Here is a 23,935-nt window from a genome sequence, read left to right as displayed (position 1 = left end):
TGTTTGGTGTTACCAAGTGAACCGATTTTAAGATCGCAAAGACTTCTGATTTGAGATGGATCTCCAAACACGAGATTGCTTTGCATAACTCAGCTAGCACTTATCTATCTATGTTATTGGTAGCTGTCATTCCAAACGGTTTGTGTCAATTACAACATACTGTGTAGCCTACCCAAAATGTGATAAGTGATGTTGGTTTGCTTTGACTTGCTTGATTTGAATAAAACACCTTAAATAGATTCCAATCGGTGGATTGTTTTATCAATCCTCAATGATGCCATTTGGAGAAGTCTTCATTCATTTTAGAAGATCATGACTGGTAGTTTGTAACGAAACCTGTGGTGTGACTTGCGAATCACACAATTATTGACTGCTTGCTGGCTAGGCATGATTCTGTCCTTATCTCGGAACCCACAAAAAATTATTCCCTGTTATATATAACCGTCCCAGAGAATCTGCGTCGTAATTTTAGCAAATAGAAAGAATGGGTGATGTCAAAAATTTTAACTCGACCCTAGTTACAATATAATGACCGAATAGTATATTCATATTGTAATCAACCCGAATATTTCCGGCTGACACTCGTCAGGGGTAATCGTCAGCAACTAGTAGAGAATTGGAAAGAACATTGTGTATCAAGAATCGTATCATAAAATATGACGTCACCAGCATGAAATTTCGTATTAGAGAGTGTTCAATGTACTATTTTTAGATGGTACACGAACTCATTTTGTTGACACAGCCTTGACTGGTGCAATGCATGAACAGTGTATACACACACACACGCTCGACGCAGCTGAATCGTTATCTGAATTTTGTGTGACACAGAATTTCGAATTAGCACTAGGCCTACCTGACTACTTCGATTGAATATCGATAGAAATCGTTACGAGAGATCTATATACATTGCTATGGTGTTGATAGACATAGGTTGACGTCTTCATAATGGCTATTGCTGTGCACATAGTCGTCAGCTTCCCACATAGTAGGTTTGGGTAAAGGTTCTCATCAGTTTTTTAGTATTCAGCTCCCGAAATTGAGAAGATAGGTCACAGAACATTTTCAAATCGAAATTTGTGATCGGAACGATAAAAACCCTGTTCTCTATCCTAAGAATATGGGGAAAGAGACTCGTATTCTGTCTTAAGCGGAAAGGACGATGGGAGACCTTTGTGGTGTCGCATCTAAAAAACATTATTTTTGTCTCGCCTAGCTCGAATTTTTGGTTCTGCGTTTCACAAGAAATAAATTCCAAAATATTTCCCTTGTCTTGACTATCAACATCAAGTTTCCAGTCCTCTCATCAAAAACTTTTTCAGGTGAAAAACCGTTCAAGTGTAAGATCTGTGGGGCAAGATTTAGGCGAAGAGATGGTTTGGCGTCGCACAGAGTTACTCATACAGGTGAGGGTCAAGTTTTTCTAATGATGGTCAATACCAGTATTGTTGTTGCATTTGCCCTGTAATTAAAAATGCTTTCCACTTGTCAGAAAACTGCGTCATGGCTGATTATGGCGGTTTCCAGGACCACAAGCAGATTAAAATTTAAATATTTGTAATAAGCGGTAGCTTTCGATTGATACTAATTTTATCAAATTTCGCGCTCGGCAAGCCAGTCTAAATAGTGCCGTGAATTGCCTTTGGTCAATTGGAAAGAATGTCGCAACCCAATGGCACTGAGCCATGAGATTTGCTTGTGTCCACACCAAGGTACGACTCTAAACCCTACTGATTCAAGTGCAAAAAGGCATCATATAGAATATTTCAAGTATCAACAAATCAGCCATTTTCAGGGGATTCCAGCATCCAACAGATGTTATGGCGGATTTTTGTTGAAGTATGACTTATAGCGGCGGTTCTCACATCATTTTCAAATACCACCATGCGGTGGAAGATCTGCATTACGTCACATTGCCTATTCATGTTGATAGAACATGACCCGTAGATGATTCGTTGCTGAAAATTGTTACTTAGACGCGACTTTTCGTAGAATTACTGGGACTTGAACTGACTTGGTGGCAACATAAACTTTGCTCGAGTTGACTGGGTTCAAACGTTAAAATCAAAGAACGACTTATGCCACGGAACTTGACTTGGGTACAACCATGGACGCAACAAACTATTCGTGTGTAATGCGGATAAATAGATCAGAAGGTCGTAACTCGGTATGCCGTTATCTGAGCAAATTATGACAACCGTTGGCATTCTGTGGCCTCTTCATATAGTTAGTTACGTCTTGGGTCCTTTATCCTTGTCATTAACGCCATTGAAAGGTGGCGAGCAGCACAGTAGTACGCGCCATCGCTGTAAAGCCAATTGGTAGTTCGGCGATCGGACATCTCTATTACTTGACATTGTATTTATGCTGTGATATATATGTTACTATATTCGAAGGTAAATCAATCGCTGTTTTAATTTGACTTGAGCAATTAAATGGTCAATAGCCAATAGATCAGGGGTATACCCGAAACCAGGATTACGCAACACTGCTCGAATACTTTGATATTACCTGAATCTTTGTTAAATTCTAAAATAGGCAATCAAATGTTCGCTAGCTGTGCAATTATAACCCTCAAGCTTTTATGGTGACATGATGAATATGTCCTCCGCATCATCTCATGATTTTTACAAATTATGCTTATTCCCTATCAAGCACAACACAATTTTATTCAATATTTGAAATCGTGATTTATTCGTGCCAGGCATGAATTAGTACAATAGTAAAACTCATTTTCACGATGTGTGTGGGATGGCAATCGGCAAGGCTTACTTTGAAAGACCGTTGATCTACCTATTGATACTTCGACCCGCGGCGTCAGCATTAGCTAGGAATTTGGCCCGCGAGTACATTTGAGTTTGAGACCTCTGACTTATAGCGAGTAGACATACTTTCCCTCGTAAACACAGATTCGATGTCCGATATGTACCGGTACCGTTTTGGTATCCAATTATTCATTCATGACTTCTGAAATAAAGAAGCTTCTTACGACCTATGGTTGATCGTGGTTAGAATAGAAAAATAAAAAAATACCAAATTCAATCGCTTCAAAATGATCAGGTTTATGTATCATTTAGATCGCAAGGAATACTGTGATTTGAGTCCTCTTATCCTCCCAAACTCTTTCAGGCGTAAAACCATTCAAGTGTGATAAGTGCGGAAGCGGATTTTTCAGAAAAGATGGTTTGAAGAACCACAAAAGAATTCATACAGGTACACAGCAACTGGTTTCTATTGCATACAGAATGTTTCTCAAGTACTGAGTTGCCATTATTAATGCAACGTTTGTCCAGTCACAAAAAAGTTTGTGAGCTTTGAGTAGCTATTCATCGATCTTTCTGCGAGTGCAGACGTGAAGTCGCATGTTGGACGACACATTCTCTCATAAATGCGAATATAACTAGACTCAATTCCATAAATTGGGCGTATTTTTTAATTTTCAATTTTCAGGAGGGGCACCAATACTAAACCAAGGAATCGAGTGACAATAATTCGCGCAAAGTGCTAAAAAATATCAAGTCAAATAAATCTGCCACGAAATACTCTCTACTTTGTGGTTATATATGAGGATCTACGAAAATGTGAGTGGCTCCTTACTACGCCACTGCGTCGGAACTGATATTTTAATCATCAACATCCCAAAGCGCGGTCAGGCTATTCAATTCTCGGTTGATCTTGCAAGTTCACAATAAATTACATTTGTAATATATTTTTTTGATATTATAACTAATTTCAAGAATTACCGTAATTTTCCATGTATAATGCGCAAAATTTTACCGTTTTTTTGCCCTAAAATAGGGCGGTGCGTATTATACATGGGTACAGCAAGCCTTGAAAAAATCTCCCTCGATCAAAAACTTGAAATCACACCTTTCTTCATGTTTGTTTCCAATCGCGCATCATCTCTAGCCGTCGTGCCCCGTAATTCGTATTATAGAGTGTCACGCGCTGCCAAATAGAGAAGCGTGTTGCCAATTAACGAAAAGCGTGTTGCCAATTAACGAGAGTCAACGGCACAGCACGCGATCTCTTGCTGAGTTAGTTTGCCGTTTGTACGCGAGCGAAATTAGGTCGCTGATTGCTACAATCTTTGCTGATTCCTCGCGTCAACGACAGGCCTTAACAATCGCATACACACACAAGAGGCCATGTGCGCAAGATATAATCGCTTGCATAATCTCCAACAGGACTGGTGCGCCCGACATAACCGTTGGCCTGAGCAATCGCATCTGTAATTGTAATAGGCAATGTTCCCTCTAATTTTTGATGGGTCTGCGCGCACTCACCAACTCAATGCGCAGGCCCTTGAAAAACAGTGCGTAACGACTAAAAAACGGTCATCGCTTCTGATTTTTTGTGCGCAACTTGGATTTTCTGTGCGCAGAGACCGTGAAAGTACTGCGCATTTGCGCACGTGCGCAGCTTAGAGGGAACATTGGTAATAGGCCTCGTGCGCAAGATGTCGTGTGTCGCTAGCCTGAACTATCGCGTCGCCGGCCTCGCAGGCTTCGGCTAGTATCTACTCTCGTTTAGAGACAATGCCGTTAATTGTATTATGATTAGCGATCGTTATGTCATGATTATTCGACAGTGACACCGCAAAACCGAACAGCATCGTGTACTAAAACACAACTATTCATGTACTGCGAATGCAGGGTGCGTACTATACATGAGTACAGGCTTTTTCCCAGAATTTACACGCCATTTCAAGGGTGCTTATTATACATGGGGGCGCACTATATTCAGAAAATTACAGTACATCTTGGGCCAAGCTCAAAACCTCGCTGGCCACATTTGGCCCGCAGGCCAGGGGTTGGCCGCCCCTGCTCCAATTCAATACCCATGTATTGACGGCTGTCACCATGCAGTTCGAATTTATTAGCTGGCATACAGAATAAATATCATCACATATGAAGTTCCTCATTAATTAAAAATTTTATTCGTCCTTCGGTGGAGGATTCGGTCAGGTACTCACCCATTTCCCAATTGCTACCGATCACAAAGCTTAAGCCTGTACCTGTCACTTCCACTATGGAACGAAAAGCTATTCTGAGCTTTGTTGGTTTTATTGTTCTTTGAGTGTTTTTACAACATCGCTTGTTGCTCGATTATCATATTTCTCTAGTTCTGATATGAATTTAGTTTCATGTTTTATTGTGAATTGTTCCACTTCATAAACTATCTTGTTGCCATTTCCAATTATACCAAATCTGCAGAGAAACCGCAAGGACTCTCCGCGGTGTGGTTCAATTCCAACCAGTGGAAGCGGAGTTATTGTCGTCGAAAAATTTGGATTATGAATAAAATAGTATTTACGGTGACCAATTCTTTGAATATTTATTATAATGGTGCCCACCGTAAATACTATTTTATTCAAATCCAAATTTTTCGACGGCAATAACTCCGCTTACACTGGTTGGAATTGAACTAAATTTGGTGAACATCGTTTCTATATACAACCTAACACTTTCATGGGGTGAACAGAAAATTTTCAAATTTGTCGTTATTTATTTTTATAATAAATAGAAACTTTCTTCTCCTGTAGCAATGCGGCTACTGGTTAGAATTGAACCAAATTTGGTGTGTAGGCTTAAATTAGGTAACCTAACAATTTTATCAAGTAGCCAGTACGATTTGAGAAAAAAACTCATTTTTGAAGACCCCTAATGCGCATTATTCTTCTATGATAACACAATCGAAGTGTTTAGATGTGCTCATTTGATTTCGCTTGTCCCATCACGAAAAATAGTGTTTCAAGTCTTCTTATCCAAAACTTTTTCAGACTGTGGGGCGATATTTAGCGATGGAAGAGATTTGCAATGTCACGAAAGAACTGATACAGGTGTTGGCCCAATTTTTTCAATGATTTTATTCCCTTCGTTATTGTTGGCAATTGCGCATGCTGTTTGTGGACCATGAACTCTATACCGAAATTGCAAATCAGATTAAATTGTGTCAATATCACATATTGGTGGATACATCATATCTTCTGTAATTGAGCATTGAATTGACTTATGTTTGACTGTCCATCCGGAAAATTGGTGCAGACCAGCAGTTGAGAACCACGTAACTAGGTGATTTGTTGTGTTAGGCTATCCTTGTATGCATTGGCATCGTTGTATCACAGTATTGTAGGCAGTGGAATATAGTTTTGTCTGCTATAAAATTAACATACTTTTGTAAACATGTCAAGTGTTTATAGCCTTCTGCAAAAGTCCATTTTGCGCTCCTTTGTTTACCCAGGAAATAACGATTATATTCCATGTCACAATCCATAATAAGTAATGTGTTCATGGTGGTGAATTTGTTGTAATGTTTTCCTTGCGTTCATGCGTGTGTGGTTTATCATAGCGAGCGATATTGTCCGCGAGATTCAAGGCCAGCTGATTATGGAGAAAAGACTCGCCACTTTTACTGCCGAGGTGGAAAGTGACGGGATTACTGGGTATTGGACGAAAGACGGCGTGGTTCTGCAGTGTTCTGAGAAATTTCAGGTGCTTTGATTTGTGTAAGTTATAATCGTAGGTTATTTTTGTTCTTAAGTTCAACAACATTGGAGAGTTCTGCTATGGATTGTGTTGTATTGCTTGTGTGTAACGCAGTGTACACGCAGGTGGTCAGTGGTCAGTAACGAAGTACTTTTCCGATTACCTGCCAATAGCATTTGACTAGATATGTACACAATGATTCTAGTCCAGTAGTGAGAGTGGATTTTTTTTTCGAATACTGATATTATACGCTCCATGCTAAGAGTTAATTTATCCACGAAATATGTTATGTCGATGCTATTTTCCACTGTGGAAACCTCGATCATTCTTGATTGGTAGTATCACCGCATACAAAACATGTACAGTATTACAAAACTACACATTACCTTTATGTGATGTACGACTGGAATTATATTCTTTGTGATACCATAAAGGGTGCATATTTGAACACTCCACATCCATCATAGTGTTATGACGTCATAAGGAGTGATACTCGAATACTGATGCTCAATTCAGAACGAATCATTGTGGTGCTCGATTTTGGCCAGCCGTACATGTGACCATGACCAAATATACTTTTCGACACTACTTATTGTCTGACCTCATGTTCTACTTTCACTTGTAGTAGTGTGGACATGTCTTGTAAATCGTACTCCCCTTGTACTCGAGTATAAATTTACAGCATTACTGGCACTCCTGCTTGAGTAGCAACGGTGACTATTTTGCGCACCTTTGATGATTCTACATATACCAATAAAAGGCTGTTGGTAACCACTGCTATACAGTAGCCTAATCTGTAATCTGATTTACTAAAGCTTTATGTTAACTTTTCTGCATACCCCGTTAATCTCTAAATCCCCATTTCATGTAGTTTATTGACTGGAGTTGACAATGTGCGATGTTTAGATACTGAGCGAACACCGGGTGCGTCAACTTATCATCATCAACGTATGCGAAGACGATTCGGGGGAATATTCCTTCCACACCGGTAGATCCAAGACCTCAGGAAAAATAACGGTGCAAGCGGTCGGCATCAAATCCCAACTCGAGCCTGTTACGATCAAAGAAACGCAAACGGCTGTGTTTGAATGTATGATATCGCACATGGACATTACGTCAAATGTGAACTGCTGGACTAAGAACGGAAGTCGGATTCAGGTAACGTACGAGATGTATTGCATCTGTAAACTTCTTTTCCATTCGTGATTTTGTGACTGTAAAAGATAAACAGATTCTATTGAATGAAAACTAGTTTTGATATTACCGGACCCCATTGTGGCATATCTATTTAGCTTACCGACATATGCCACTTCATTTAACCATCGCCTGTCCTTTTCTGTTAGCTCATGTTACTTTTCATTCATATGTTCTTCATAGGGAATGCTTGAATACAAATCAAGCATTGATTGTTATGATCATGGTCGAGTTGTGAGAGACGTTTTTTCAAGTACTGAAATTACACGTAAACACGAAGAGTTATATTATTAATAAAATGGGTATTATAGTTTCGATACTTTTTGCCAACGTGAAAGCCTTTAAATCTTGATTGGTCATATCACAGCATCGAAAACTTGTTGTACAAGGCTACGCACGTAGCATTCCTGTGAAGTCGTTATTAACACATAGCATTGTCACAAAGTGCAATCAAATATGCTTGGCCCCAAAATAGCAAATTAATCTTTTTTCAATGAGGTTGCGTAAAAGACAGTCGACATGTCCACATTCAAATCGAGATACAAGCAATTTCTACTGAGTCAATACAAGTCAGCCCTCAAGATTACCGGACCACAATCTGACATATCCACCTCGCCTACCAACACATCCAGTATTCATTTTGTTGCTTCTTTTTATGTTATCCTTTCTTTATTCCAGTGTGCATGCCTCTTATTTACGTGCTGCAGGCCAAGGTGGGTGTCTGATTAAAAGACTACAGGTCGTTTCAGCACCCTCCTATCTTTTCATTATATGGCAATCTTGTGATTTTACTAAAATGATGATGACGAGCTATTCATATTTGTCATATTTTGATGGCGTCATAATGAATGCTACCATAATACGCTACCTGAAACTTAATACTCGATTCAGAATCCAATTACTCAGGTACTCTATGTTGTCCACCCCAAGTTCGAGGGAAGGTGTTTGATTAAAAGACTACTCCCAAGCGTTTCGACTCTTTCCTTGTATATTTTCGTTTGAACACAATCTTGCGGTGTTTTGAAATGATGAAATTATTAGTATACTGAACTGAGATACCTTGGTAGTTGTGATTGCATATGACCAATGTACACCTTTCCTCGTAGAACACCGACAGAATATCTACAAACGTGGAAGGGAACAAGCACACGCTTTCAATACGAGATTGCACGACTGAAGATTCCGGCCATTTTGCGTTTCACATTGGAAAGGATAAATCCGAGGCAAAGCTTGAAGTGAAAGGTACCATGAGAATAACCAGTCGAATATCAGTAAAATTGTGATAGTGTAGATTATTACATCTCAGTTTTGGTAAAACCTAAACATTCTATAGTTTTTCCACTCTCCCCAAGAAATGTTATTAACAAAGCCCACCTTTATATGAAATGTCTGCTTTTTTCTGATATCTGGGTTATCTCAGCAATTTAAGGGTATTAATTTTTTTCCATATTCCATCGTCGCACTTTTTACATCGTCAGGTTGCGTCAAAAATGTTTCACCGTAAATTTCTGTTGAGTTGAACCAGTGTAAGTCGAGGTCAGCCAGATTGAAATTTTGGCAATTTATGGCAATAACAGTATTTACGGTGGCAAATTTTGTCACTTCAACATTACCAACAATCGTTTTTCAAGCGTGCCTGAAGCGAGAGTGATACTTTTTCCAAGCGTTTTCACCTTAACTCGGGCCTGTGATATAGGATAAATTTTAGTGTGAAAAGTATTTTATTTGTAATTATATCACCATCTCGGATGTCACTAATTTCTTGCTAATCAGTGTCATAATTTTCTAATTAATCATATCGTTGTCGTTATTGAAGCTGTAGCCTACCACATGCAAGAGTCAAGGTTGAAATGGCGTGGGATAACGATCACTCTCTCTTCGGTCAGTACTTTAACACGATTTTTGGTAGCGTGAAATCATGATATTTGCCACTATAAATACTATTATGTCCAGAAATGGCCGAAATTGCAATATGGTTGACCTCGACTTCCACTGGTTTGAATCATCAGATCAAAATATGATATATATATATTTTACGATTAAGAATAAAATTGACAAATATTTGGCTGACTGGCGACCAGAAAATTGACGTGAAGCGGTGGTTGCGAATGACTGGACTGGGTGATCTGATCTGTTGTGTATCTGCCTAACCTTGTATTTATTTGCATTGTTCTATCCCATTATTGTAGGCGCTATTATATAGTTTTGTCTGCTATATAATAATGTATCCTGTTGTAAATATGTCTTGCACCAGTACTCTGCTGAAAAAGTACATTTTTCTTTACTCTGTGGACTCATAAAATAACGCTTAACAGCCTATTGAATGTATCAACTATCTCACAGCTGATTTTCCGTACAAAGGGATATATTTTTTTTGTAGTATTTTTTTTCCTTGCGTTTATGTGTATGTTTTGTTTATTATAGCGGTTGATATTGTCCGCAAGCTTGAAGGACAGCTTATTATGGTGAAAAGATGTGCCACTTTTACTGCCGAGGTGGAAACTGACGGTATTACAGGGTATTGGACGAAAGACGGCGTGGTTCTGCAGTCTTCTGAGAAATTTCAGGTTCTTCAATTTGTGGCAGTTGTTAAATCGTTGGTTATTGTTGTTGTGACATGCTGAATCCCAGGGGGGGGGGTTTCGGGGGTCGAAACCCCCTCCTTTAGAAACTCGAAACCCCCTCCTTTAACGCGAAACCTTGCTCTTTTTAAATGACCGCTCTGACGCTAATACTCGGTTGCAATTCAATCAGTCATATTACCAGTATTGCGCGCGGCGAATTAACGAAAGGCGGCGCGGCCAATTAACGAAAGGCGTGTTGCTAATTAGCCGAGATTCGTCTGTGCGCATTGCACTGCACAATGTAACGCGACACGATCTCCCGCTGAGATGATTGGCGAAATCAGGTCATTCATTGTCGGGCGTTCGGCAATCATTACTAGCCTGATTTACCGCGTCTCCAACAAGCCTAATTCCGCCGGCTTGAATAATCACATCTGTAATTGGCCCTGTGCGCAGGATATCGTCACTGGCCTTCACAATCACATCTGCATTGGCTTGGTGTGCACGATATCTTCGCTGGCCTACACAGTCGCATCTAGAATAGGCCTAGTACTAAAGATATCGCTAGCCTAACTACCGCGTCTTGGGCCTACCATGCTTTGGCTCCTATTTCTCGATGGCTTAGATAAAATGCTATTAAGTATATGCTGATTAGCGATTGTGATCATAGAGTGACATCTCGTAACTGAATGACAGCGAATGTCCGCAATCATGTTCGACGCGTGCGTACACCGTACATGCGTAATTGATTTCCACTAGTCTTCAGTTATAGTCCAGTAGGCTTGAGTTATAAGAGGTCAAGGTTTGAACCACCTGAAATCAGCGTCATTATAGCACGTATTCCATAAAAACTCGTACATTTTACTTGCGAAAATCGTCGCCAAGGCTACGTAAGACGCAAGACGCATTGATGAGCGGGCGTATTTAATTGTTGGACGCTTTGATAAACGCGCGAATTTAATTGTTCAGCGCGTTGATAAGCGCGCGTATTCAAATGTTCGACGCGTGCGTATTTCATTGTTCACGACAATCAGGGAGTCGCTAATTAACAGCGCTTCCGGACTCGTCGACAAGCTTATCATACGCCTATAATCGCCAACACGGGGATGTTGTATATTCGTTATTTACGCATCGCATGTACTTAACCCTAATGAGTCTATGCTACGTTACTAAATTCGGAAAAAATCGAACCCCCCCCTTTTATTTCAACCCCCCCTTATTTTTCGGCTGGCTACGCGCCTGCTGAATCCCAACAGTAAGTATATGCGGTACTTCTAATTTTCCGTGGAACTGAAGCATAAATTATGACTACTCAAGACTACTCACTCTAGTGGTGATGATTACAGCACTTCTATCTCAAATGGAACAATTTGTAAAATAATTATTTAATCTCAATTTGGATTTGAAAAGCAGAAATTAGTTTGAGCATAAGTCTGCAACACATTTATGAGTGAAGCTGTCATAGAAATACTGAATAGTTACTGAATTTCAGTAACTAAATCTATATTTGACGACTGCACTTATTTGTGGTGTCATTTGCCGTTTTGCTATAGTTGCAAAGATACATTTCACAATTGCAATTACGGATACATTTAACAAACATCACAATTTACAAAAAAGTCGTCTGCTGAAAGCATAGAACTCAACCAAATCTACTTTTTGAAATTACTCAATTACTCAAGTAGTTTTGCCATGTCTTATAAATGGCTACTTGTACTTAAGTATAAATTTAAGGCCTTACTTCCACTCCTACTTGAGCAGCAACGCTAGCAACTTTGGTCACTCTGGTGATTCTACATATACAAATAAAGGCCTATTGGGATCTACTGTTGTATGGTAATAGTAGACGTTCTGGGTATTTTTGATCATGGTACGCAACATACCCGTTGTCATCGGTCTAATGAGTTAGATCTACTAAACCTTTGTGACATGTTAACTCATCTCCATACCCTTATCTACATGCCATTTTATATACTTTATTCACTGGAGTTGACGATGCACGTTCTTTAGATGCACGTCGAACGACGTGTGCATCAACTTACCATCGGCAACATATGCGAAAACGATTCGGGCATATACTCCTTCCACGCTGGCGGATCCAAAACCTCTGGAAGATTAACTGTGCAGGCGGTCAGCATCACATCCCAAATCAAGCCTGTCACAATCAAAGAAACGCAAACTGCTGTGTTTGAATGTATAATATCGCACCCGGACATCACGTCGCATATGAACTACTGGACCAAGAACGGCACTCGAATTCAGGTAACGCACCAGATAAATTGCATCTATTAACTCCTTTTCCGTCTGTGATTGTGTAGCTGTAAAATATAAGCAGGCTTTACTGAATGAATTCCAGTCTGCTCTCAATATTACAGGATTACGATATGACGTATCTATTTACCTTATCAACCTATGCCACTTCATTTTCAACGCCGGTCGTTTTCTGTCATCTGTTATTTCTCATTCAGTGCCTCATTCGTGTCTCTTTCTGTATGTTGTGGACCGGGTTGGGCACAACGCTTCGAGTAGTCAAATCCAAATCAAGTATTGTTTGCAATCATTGGAGCCGTGTAGTGAGAGACAATTTTTTCCATTCATACTATTAACGAGTATTATAGTTTCGATACTTTTTTCCAACATATAAGCCTTCCTTCAAACCGTGATTAGGTGAATCAAAACATCCGTAACTTGTTTTTGCAAGGCTACGTACGTTAGGGGAAGTGGCCTTTCTTTGAGGTCGTTAACAACCCACAACCTTGTAACAAAGTGCAATGAAATAGGCTTGGCTGAAAAAAATACAAAATTATCCTTATGTGGTGTGGACGTGGCATATTTTTTCTATCAGCCAGATAAAAGGTACATCTTGTCATAATGAATGACCCCGAATACTCGACTAGAAGTCTAATACTCGATTCGGATTCGGAATTATGTCCAGCCCTAGGTCTAGAGTCTAGACCAGGGGTGGGCAAACTACGGCCCGCGGGCCGCATGCGGCCCGCCACACTGTTCTGTGCGGCCCGCGAGAGTATAAAGAAACTTATTAAAAATATTGATAAAACGCGTACTAAATATCGAATTAATGCAGACACTTGATTAAACTTTTTCTTAACCTATTTCACCATGATAATTCTAAGGCAGGGGCCCGAAGCTGAGCTCAACTGAAAATTTTTTTCGCGCTTCGCGCGATTTACATCCTATTCATAATTATTTCCCAGTATTTAGTCTGAATTTCATATTTAAAAATCTCTCATCCACAGTCGTAACCTTCCATGCCATCAAACCATCAGCCCACGCAGTTTGAAAGGTTTCATCTGCTAAACATGACAAAAATCCTAAACGAGATTGACATAATTCGGATCACGAGTGTGATTTCAGATTGGCCACTCCAGTTTTAATTATTTCAGTGATGTGCTTATAAAAACGATTCGCGCGTGTCTTAGGTAGATTCGATCTATGTGTGCGTAGAATTAGGGTATTTATATTTTATCTACACATAGTAGAAGCGTGTTTGAAGCTAACATGGTTATGATGCTGTCAGCATTGTGTGTCCTGGAACTGAACCAAAAGTTGAATTAGTAAATCTTTGAACAGATCGCTGCTCTGCGATTTAAATTTCAATCCTGTTCTAAGAATCGGGATAACCGACTTTCATCGCTATAGTTTTGACAAATTGGTTATTGAGGCCGACCAGCCTATGAAATCTCGCCACTGTGTCTGAGGCTTGTACGATATCATCAAAGCAATATGTGGATTGTTGTAAATAAGCATATATATTATCTCCATGTCCTCACTACATAATCAAATACCAATATTGCGTTTTGGTTTATAGTCCCAATTTTATATAGTGCGGCCCGCGAATGGATTCAGATGTTGAATGCGGCCCGCGAGCTCAAAAGTTTGCCCACCCCTGGTCTAGACCAAGATGGTGTTTGATTGAATGACTACTAGACCTCTCCACTCCTTGCTGATATATTTTCATTTTAACACAGTTTTGCGTTGTTTTGAAATGATGAAATTGTTTTTAGTATGAACTGAGATACCTTGGCTGTCGTGATTGTGTATGACCAATGGACACTTTTGCTCCTAGAACACCGACAGAATTTCCACAAACGTGCAAGGGTGCAAACACACGCTTTCCATTCGGGATTGCACGACAGAAGACTCCGGCCAGTATGCGTTTCAAGTGGGCAAGGATAAATCCGAGGCAAAGCTTCACGTGCAAGGTACAACTAGAATAACTGTTCACCACGTATTAGTAGGAAATATTGGGTATATTGGGCTTATCACATCAGAGGTTTGGTGTGCTACGTAAATGAGGGTTATTGTACTGGATTCTTATCATATACAATTTAGGCTCAGTGACATGGACTTGTACGTTGTAAACTTGAAATTAAACTAGTTGTCGAATTATACTAGTTAAAAGAATTAAAATGTCATTGTAATATAATTAGTGAAATGTTTCTAATTCATTTTGATTCTAGTATAATTTCCTGAAAATGTTACATATAAACTGTATAGTGCGAAACGAACAAACTTTCATGTGCAGATATTTTCCATTCTCGTTCTCGACTACATGGCCTAAGAATTGACATGAACTGAACTTGGATTTTGTCATACCAATTTCGTGAATTCAATAATTGAAATCTATGTTTGAAAAATGTTTAGCTATAAGTATTATTCTACTCCAATTTCGAAAAGCTGAACGTTTTCTAATTGTCCAACTCTGCCCTAGACACGGTATTGACAACATGTCACCTTTATATGACATGTCTGTTGGTTTTAGTCATCTGGAATATCCAAGCGTATTCACAAATTTCCAGATCAGGTCAAAATATGGTACCGGTAGGCTTTATAATCTCTATTTGAGGCACAAGCTTCCAACCTCACATATTTTGTAAATTGAGAGTAAAATTGTCACATATTTGACAGACCTGTCAGAAAATTGACTCGGACCTGATGTTGAGAAACACTGAACTAGGCGATCTGATGTGTTAGCCTGTTCTTGTATTTATTTGCATTGTTCTATCGCCTTATTGTAAGCACTGATATATAATTTCATCTGCTACGGAATTATGCATACTGGTGTAAATATGTCTTGCATCTGTGTAATATTGAGTTGTATTCGATATATCAAATGTATGACAATTGATTCCATACAAAGGGACGTGTTTATGTTGGTGAATTAGTTGTAGTACTTTATTCGCATTTGTGTCATTTCTTATAGCTATTGATATTGCCCGCGAGCTTCAAGGCCAATTTATTATGGAGAAAAAACTCGCGATTTTCACTGCCGAGGTGGATAATGACGGCATTACTGGGTATTGGACAAAAGACGGTGTGGTTCTGCAGATTTCTGATAAATTTCAGGTGCATTGTTATGTGAAGCTACAATTGAGGGTTATTTTTGTTGAGATGTAATGAAGTCCAATAACATTCAAGAGTTGTGTAATAAATTGTGCTGTTTTGTTTGTGTGTATCGTAGTGTACGTTGTTATGTAGATGGTCAGTAATGAAGTACTTCTATTAATCTGTTGTACTGTAGCATATGTTTTTACTACTTGTACTACTTACTCAAGTGATAATGGTTTGCGACTACCTCAACTTCTACTTGAAAAGTTTTTAGGGAAAACTAATTACTTGTCACAAGTCTGCATCTCTTTCATGAGTTCAGTTGTCATAAAGCACTGTAAACAGTCACTAAAAACCGGCAACTAAATCTATATTGGAGATTTTGCGTTAGTCGCGAAGATACATTTCGAAATGTAGAAAGTAGCTACCTCTGATTATCAGATAGAAGCATGCGATCCACGATCTAATCTACTTTTTGGAACTATCTGTCACTTGTTTCATTTTCTGCTTCCTCTTGAAGTAGTTTTGGCTTGTCTTGTAAATCGCCACTTATACTTGTACATTCATATAAATTACGTTGTTATTTCTACTCCTACTTGAGTAGCAACGATGACTAGTTTGACCACCTTTATTGATTCTACATATACCAATGAATGGCTGTTGGGATTAACTCTTATATGGTCAGATGGTAGATGGTCAATTGGTCATAGTATACACTCTTGGTATTTTAGATTACAGTACGCGTAATTGACATTAATATATACATCCCTATTTCATGTAGTTTATTGACTGAAATGGATTATGTGCGGTGTTTAGATGCAAGTCGAACGACGGGTGCATCAACTCACCATCGCCAACGTATGCGAAAACGACGCTGGCGAGTATTTCTTCCACGCTGGTAGATCCAAGACCTCGGGAAGATTAACTGTACAAACCGTCAGCATCAAATCCCAACTCAAGCCGGTTACAATCAAAGAAACGCAAACGGCAGTGTTCGAATGTACAGTATCGCATCCGGACATCATGTCAAACACGACCTACTGGACTAAGGACAAAAGTCAGATTCAGGTCACACACTAGATGAAATTGCTTTCTTTTGAATTCTCTACTAGTTGCTGACGATTACCCCTGACGAGTGTCAGCCGAAAATATTTGGGTTCATTTCAATATGAATATACCATTCAATTGTATATTGAAGTTCTGTAACTCAAAGAAGCTGTTCAAAATTGCTTCTGTAAACTCCTTTTCCATCTGTGATTGATGAACTGTTTAAGATTCTACTGATTGCACTTAAGATTACCAGACCATGATATGATATATCTATTTAGCATAGTTGTATCCAAATCAAAAGGTTCCGAGTCGCAAGTCTCATTCATTGTTTTGACTCGAGTCAAATCGAGTCATTTTCAATTCATTGTCGAGTCAGAGTCCACGTCATTATGTTCACTGCTCAGTTTTCATTTCAATCCCTTTCAACTCTCTTATTCAATTCGAGTGATATAGAATGGCTCAAATACATAGTGTATTAATTTTCCTCAGTCTTAACAGTTTCCGGCCCCATTTTCCAAATTTCGAGACTGACAGACAAAATAGCAATAATCTGGTAACTTTACTATTCTTCGAAGTTACAATGAAATGCCTGTCTTGGCCGCCCTAGTCTCGAGTCATATGACTTGGTCTGAATCAGGCACAATGACTCGAGTAGAGTACAAGTCGAGTGGAGTCATTTCATGCATTTGAAAAAATGACTCAAGTCAAGTCGAGTCACCAAAAAATTGTGATTCGAGTGAGTACAACCCTGCTCTTTAGCATACCGACGTATGCCACTCCTTTTCTGCTATCTCCTGTTACTTGTCATTCAGTATGAAGTTCAGGCCTCTTTTTCTATGTAGCCTACTAAACCGGGATGAGCACAATATTTCGAGCAATCAGAGTCTATTTTTATGTACTAAAATTTTTTTTCCACAAAGAGTTATATATCATCTACGAGTATTATAGTTTCGATACTTTTTGCCAACGTGGAGACCTTCAAACAATGATTGTTCACATCGCAGTCTCCAAAACTATTGGTACAAGGCTACGCACGTTTGTGAAAATGTCAGTTCTGTAAAGCAGTTATCTGCCGCGGCGTTGTGACAAATGGCAATGAAATAGGTTTGGCCAAAAAAAAAAAAAATTATCCATATTTGGTGTGGAAAAGTTGATTTTTTTCGATGATGTCACATCAAGGGTGAATCTTTTGGCTTTCTTAATTCGACATACTTTGATGACGTCATAATGAATGGTATACGAATACCCAAGTCGAAGCGTTAATACTCGAATTGGAGTCAAATCATTCAGGTACATGCTTGTTTTAGGCCAAGCTCAGATTATGACTGAAATATTACTAGGCTTTTTAACTTCATTCTTTCATTTTATTTTCATTATATTACAATCTTACGGTGCTTTGAAACGATAAAATTGTTGATAGTCCAAATTCAGATACCTTGGCAGTTGCAATTGCGTACGAACAATGAACAATTTTCCTCATAGAATACCGACAGAATTTCCACAAATGCGGAAGGGTACAAACACACGCTTACCATACGGGATTGCACAGTTGAAGATACCGGCCAGTATGTGTTTCAAGTGGGCAAGGATAAATCTCAGGCAAAGCTTTACGTGCATGGTACAATGAGAATAAATATTCACCTATTATTCTTATTAAATATTCGTGATATTGGGCTTATCACATCACAGGTTTTGTGTGCTACCTACATAAGGGTTATTTATATGGGATTCTTATCATATATCTAGGCTTAGTGACTTGGGACTTGTACAATGTACATTGTGGACTTGGATACTAACTAGATCAGTGGTTCTTAACCTTTTTTCCTCCAGCGCCCCCTTTCAAAGATTATCGTGCTCCAGCGCCCCCCAACCTCATATTGTAAGGAATGTAATAAAGACAATGAGTAAGAGAGAGGGCCGTAACAGCACTTTGTCAACCCCCTAAAAACGATTGCCTTGCGCACCCAAAGCGTGATAAACCAAACTTCTGAGGGCTTCGCCCCCAAGAACCCCATAGCGTGACGGATAATTGACTGACCGGCTGGAAAATTGGCACGGCCTTGTGGTTGAGAATCACTGAACTAGGTGATCTGTTGTGTTAGTCTATCCTTGTATTTATTTGCATCGTTCTATCGCACACTTGCAGGAACTGGTACATAGTTTTTCCTGCTACGAAATGATATATACTGCTGTAAACATGTCTTGTGTCCATACTCTGCCGTAAAAGTACATTACGATTCTCTGTCCACTGAGTTAATGACGGATTATATTCGACGTATCCAATATGTGGCGATTGATTTTCCGTGCTAAGGGACCTGTTTGTGTTGGTGAATTAGTTGTAGTATTTTCTTGTGTTCATGCGCGTGTGTCGTTTATTATAGCGATGGATATCGTGCGCGAGCTTCGAGACCAACATATTATGGAGGAAAGACGTGTCGTTTTCACTGCTGAGGTGGACATTGACGGAATTACTGGGTATTGGATGAAAGACGGCGTCGCGCTGCAGTCTTCTGAGAGATTTCAGGTGCATTGATATGTGCAAGTTAGAATCTGCATCGAAATCGAAAACTTGTCCGTATCAAATTACAATTATGTCCCCAAGATGTATAAGCTCATTTGTAATCACACTGTTGCATTCCGACCGAACAATACGATGACACTTTCCAAGGCGAACAATAAATATTCATTGTATTTGTTTCGTTTCGTGTGAAGAGGATATTTTAATGGTGTTGTTGTTTTAACACTCTGTTGATGCACAGGTCATTTTGTGCGCCAGTAATCTGTAGTAATATATTAGATGTATGTATTGTGGTAGTTTTTTGTTTTTATGACTTAGCGACAATTTGGGGTTCCGCGGGATAGTCAAGGTTAAGAACCACTGCTGTAAATAGTCGCTGAATTGTAGCTTCTAATTTTATATCTAAAGATTGCACCTATTTGTTGTGTCATTGGTGATTTTACAGTGGTCGCGAAGATACAGTTCATAATTTCGAAGGTAACCACCTCTGATTATCTGATAGAAGCATGCGACCCACGATCTAATCTCCTTTTTGGAACTATTTGTCTAACGCTTCAATTTTTATTCTCGCTTGAAGACCTGTCTTGTAAATGGTCAAGGCTTCTACTTGTACTTACTTGTATGTCAGTGTAATGTAATGAGACTTGTCTGCTAAGACTTTATTACATGCCAACCTATCTGTATACCCTTAAAGATCTGCATGCCTATTTTATGCAGCTTATTGACTTGAGTTAACGATGGGCGTTGCTTAGATGCAAGTGGAACGGCGCGTGTATCATCTCACCATCAGCAACGTATGCAAAAACGATGAGGGCGAGTATTCATTCCACGCTGGTAGATCCAAGACCTCGGGAAGATTAACCGTGTACACGATCAACATCGACTCCCAACTCAAGCCGGTTACCGTCAAAGAAACGCAAACGGCCTTTTTAGGATGTACAGTATCGCATCAGGACATTACGCCGAACATGAAATACTGGACAAAGAACGGAAGCCAGATTCAGGTAACGTACTTAAATTTATTTTGATTGATTAACTGTCTAGGATGAGCAGATTCTACTGATACACCTTGGTAGTTGTGATTGCGTATGACCAATGGACCCCTTTCCTGGTAGAACACCGACAGAATTTCCACAAACGCTGAAGGGTACAAACAATCGCTTACCATACGGGATTGCACTGCAGAAGATTCCGGCGAGTATGCGTTTCAAGTGGGCAAGAATAAATCACAAGCAATGCTTCACGTGCAAGGTACAATGAGAATATCTTTTCATGTCTTATTATTAATACTTATATACCATTTCGGTTTAGTGACAGGGACTTGTACATTTAGATTTGGATATTTACTAGATAAGTCTAGTGGTCCAATTACACTAATTCAGTTGGTATGTTTTCATTGTGTTTATGTGTTTGTGTCGTTTATTACAGCGGTTAATATTGCCCGCAAGCTTCAAGGCAAATTTATTATGGCGAAAAGAATGGCCATTTTCACCACTGAGTTGGACTATTACGGAATTACTGGGTATTGGACGAAAGACGGTGTGGTTTTGCAGTCTTCTGGAAAATATCAGGTGCTTCTATTTGTGGAAGTTTAAATTGGGGATTATTCGTTTCTAAACCCGTCCAACGCCGCTTCTGAAAACCGGGAAAGAGAATTATAGCAGACTTGGCGTCAAACACATTGATGAGTGTCCGTCAGACATGGATATATCTTGAGCTCTGCTGGTCATAGACCTTTATGTATCGTCTCTGAAGAGTAAATTTTGGCACTTACTAACATCAAAATAACGGTTCATAGTCAAGTATAAATTGCAATAAGTTCAATATTATTCAATGTATAATCCCTGCAACCTTGTGCATTATGTGCTGAAATGTATGAAGAGCTATCACATAATAGTATGTTATAGTAATGATAGGCATTTTCAGTATATTTCAATGTATAGCACTCGCCAATCTGCGTTTATCAATGCTAAAATAACCGTTATAGAATCTATCGAAATCTATGTGCAATGTGCATGCTTTAGAATCAGCTGGATGGTGAGATCAAGAGGTAGGCTAGCTACCTTTATATTTTCGTTATAAGTAGCCTATACTGGAGTGTTTTCATGTGGCTCCATACGTACTCTGAAGTTTGAAATGCGGCTCCGAACCACTGATCTAAATCGTGTGACTCTTGACTGATTACAGATCATTGATCAACTTCCTTCATAGTTTAACCACTTGGAAATATAGACCATCAAACAGCTACTGATATTTGGGAATCCAAGTGTCAAATCTCAAATGTCATCCAGCATATGAATATTACATTGGTAAAACCCGCATAAAAGAGTCAATGGTATTGACCCTGAATTCCAATTTTTGTAAAATTAAGTTCATTCTGCTTGGAATTATATTCAAACTGTGTTGGTTCTCACATCGGAAGTCCAAGTTTGGAACGGTGCCCTTAATACAGCCGTTTTTCAAGAAAATTTCATTCAATTTTTGCAAAAAAGTGTGACGTGATGCGTAAATTCTGACTGCGAATTCCGAATTAGCATAATCAAATTAGGTAAACGCAATTAAATGCTTGAAAAAAAGAATGAAAAATTTGAAAAATGTCGCCTAGTGATCATTTGTGTACCCGTTAATATGCACATCCCTATTTTATGAGGTTTGTTGACCGAAGTTGACGATATGCGGTGTTTAGATGCGAGTTGAACGGCGGGTGCATAAACTCACCATCGTCAATGTATGCGAAAACGATGCGGGAGTGTATTTTTTCCACGCTGGTAGTTCCAAGACCTCAGCAAAATTAGCGGTGCAAATGATCAGTATCAAATCCCAACTCGAGATGGTTTCAGTCAAAGAAACGCAAACGGCTGTGTTCGAATGTACAGTATCGCATCCGGACATTACGCCGAATATGAATTACTGGACTAAGAACGGAAGTCTGATTCAGGTAATGTATGAGATCTGTAAATCCGTTTTCCATTCGTGGTTTTGTAACTGTAAAAGATAAGCAGATCCTTCTGAACGAGTACTAGTTTTCTCTGGAGATTCCCGAATCACGATATGACGTATCTAGTTAGCATACCCAAGTATGCCATTTCATTTTTATCGCCTGTCCTGTTCTGTTGTTAGCTTTTACTTTTTGCTCAGTGTAAAGTAGGCTACTCTATTTATATGTTTTAAATCGGGATGGGCGCAATGCCGTGAGTACTGGAATCCGAATGTAGTAGTTAGAGCCTATTTTAATTTTCCACAAATATTATATTATTATCAACCAGTAATATAGTTTCAATACTTTTTGCCAACGTGGAAGCCTTCAAACCTTGATTGGCCGTATCACAGCATCGAAAATTTGTTGTACAAGGATACACACGTTTCTGGAATTGTCATTTCAGTGTAGCATTATCCTAATGTGGTGTAGGAGAGGTATTTTGAGGTCACGTCAAAGGTAGATCTTTGAGATTTGCATATTTTACATACTTTGATGACGTCATAATGAGTCATACCCGAATACTTGAGTCGTAGCCTAGTACTCGATTTGGAATCAAATCAGGTCCCTGCTTCTTCCAGGTCAAGTGGGATGCTTGGCTGAAAGACTACCGTACCCCTAAGCACTTCGACTCGATATAGGTTTTCATTTTATCATAATCTTGCGGTGTTTTGAAATGATGAAATTTTTATTATACTGAACAGTGATACCTTGGCAGTTGTGATTGTGTATGACCAATGGACACTTTTCCTTGTAGAATACCGGCCGAATTTCCACAAACGTGAAAGGGTACAAGCACACGCTTTCCATACGGAATTGCGCTGCCGAAGATTCCGGCCTGTATGCATTTCAAGTTGGCAAGGATAAATCCGAGGCAAGGCTTTTCGTGCAAGGTACATTGAGAATAACTAGTCACTGCTTGGTATTATTAAATATTAGTAAAATCCTGATATTGAGATTGTCACATCACAGGCTTTCTGTGCTTCATTTATAAGGGTTAATAAACGGAATGCTTATCATATACCATTCAACTTTTGTTACAACGTCTTGTAGTGACATTGCATACATTGCAGACTTGAATAACTAGATAAGTCTAATTGTCTAATTTGGCTAATTAAAGCAAATCCTCACTGTGCAATTAGTATGATTGTCATCATATTGAAATATCCGTCCTTGTTTCGTTCGTTATAAGTTTTAACAACATAGACAAGCTATGAACATTGAATACTTTAATATGTATAAATCATTCAAAATGATACATATCTATATATATCACATCCTGTATAATTATTATGTGGATAAAAAGAATACAAGTGCGGCTGTTGTCTACGAGTTGGCAAATAATGCAAATTCTAACACTAAACACAATACTGTTGACAAGTACAGATACTCTCATTACGAATAAACGTAAACAAAATTTTGGGAGTAGTCAAATAGTATTTGTCTGCATGCATTACTTAGTCAATAGGGTGGAGTGAAAAATGGAAAATTTTGAATTTCAAAACGGACACTTGATATGTGGTGCCAAATTGAAAAAAAATAATTTCTATAATAATTTTGGGCTCATGCACCCTCTAGTGGTCGTGCAATTGCACCGAACGAGCCAAAAATAGCTAATTTCGCTATATATTGATTACCGCTTATGCTAGAAAGCTGGTTTTGGGCTTAAAAGATGCGGAAGCAACAAGTTTCTATCTCACTTCCACAGAACTTTTGTCTTAAAAATGAACAGAAAAAAAGTTACGAGCAAATTATTGATTTTTAGACCATTTTTCGGTAAAATTAGGCACTGAAGCAG

General features: G+C 39.0%; 1 protein-coding gene across 5 annotated transcripts in view; it reads left to right on the top strand.

The window, feature by feature from the left end:
- Window positions 1-23,935, top strand: part of LOC145458784 (obscurin-like) — a 71,404-nt gene that overhangs the window by 14,324 nt on the left and 33,145 nt on the right. For 4 of the 5 annotated variants that reach the window (XM_080337270.1, XM_080337267.1, XM_080337268.1 and 1 more), the window contains exons 15-32: window positions 1,320-1,403; window positions 3,127-3,210; window positions 5,780-5,839; window positions 6,349-6,491; window positions 7,392-7,643; window positions 8,786-8,921; window positions 10,104-10,246; window positions 12,254-12,505; window positions 14,331-14,466; window positions 15,468-15,610; window positions 16,409-16,660; window positions 18,125-18,260; window positions 19,024-19,166; window positions 19,913-20,164; window positions 20,276-20,411; window positions 20,589-20,731; window positions 21,847-22,098; window positions 22,895-23,030. In XM_080337270.1, the coding sequence (XP_080193396.1) occupies window positions 1,320-1,403; window positions 3,127-3,210; window positions 5,780-5,839; window positions 6,349-6,491; window positions 7,392-7,643; window positions 8,786-8,921; window positions 10,104-10,246; window positions 12,254-12,505; window positions 14,331-14,466; window positions 15,468-15,610; window positions 16,409-16,660; window positions 18,125-18,260; window positions 19,024-19,166; window positions 19,913-20,164; window positions 20,276-20,411; window positions 20,589-20,731; window positions 21,847-22,098; window positions 22,895-23,030 (2,883 nt within the window). The remainder of the gene's footprint in view (window positions 1-1,319; window positions 1,404-3,126; window positions 3,211-5,779; window positions 5,840-6,348; window positions 6,492-7,391; window positions 7,644-8,785; window positions 8,922-10,103; window positions 10,247-12,253; window positions 12,506-14,330; window positions 14,467-15,467; window positions 15,611-16,408; window positions 16,661-18,124; window positions 18,261-19,023; window positions 19,167-19,912; window positions 20,165-20,275; window positions 20,412-20,588; window positions 20,732-21,846; window positions 22,099-22,894; window positions 23,031-23,935) is intronic. The other variant, XM_080337269.1, reaches the window with a different exon arrangement.

Source organism: Botryllus schlosseri, chromosome 16 (assembly GCF_051294905.1).
Source record: "Botryllus schlosseri isolate E-star chromosome 16, Bs_hap1, whole genome shotgun sequence".
Lineage (NCBI taxonomy): Eukaryota > Metazoa > Chordata > Ascidiacea > Stolidobranchia > Styelidae > Botryllus > Botryllus schlosseri.
Note: the sequence above shows the minus strand (reverse complement) of the source record. Positions and strands in the feature narration are given on the sequence as shown.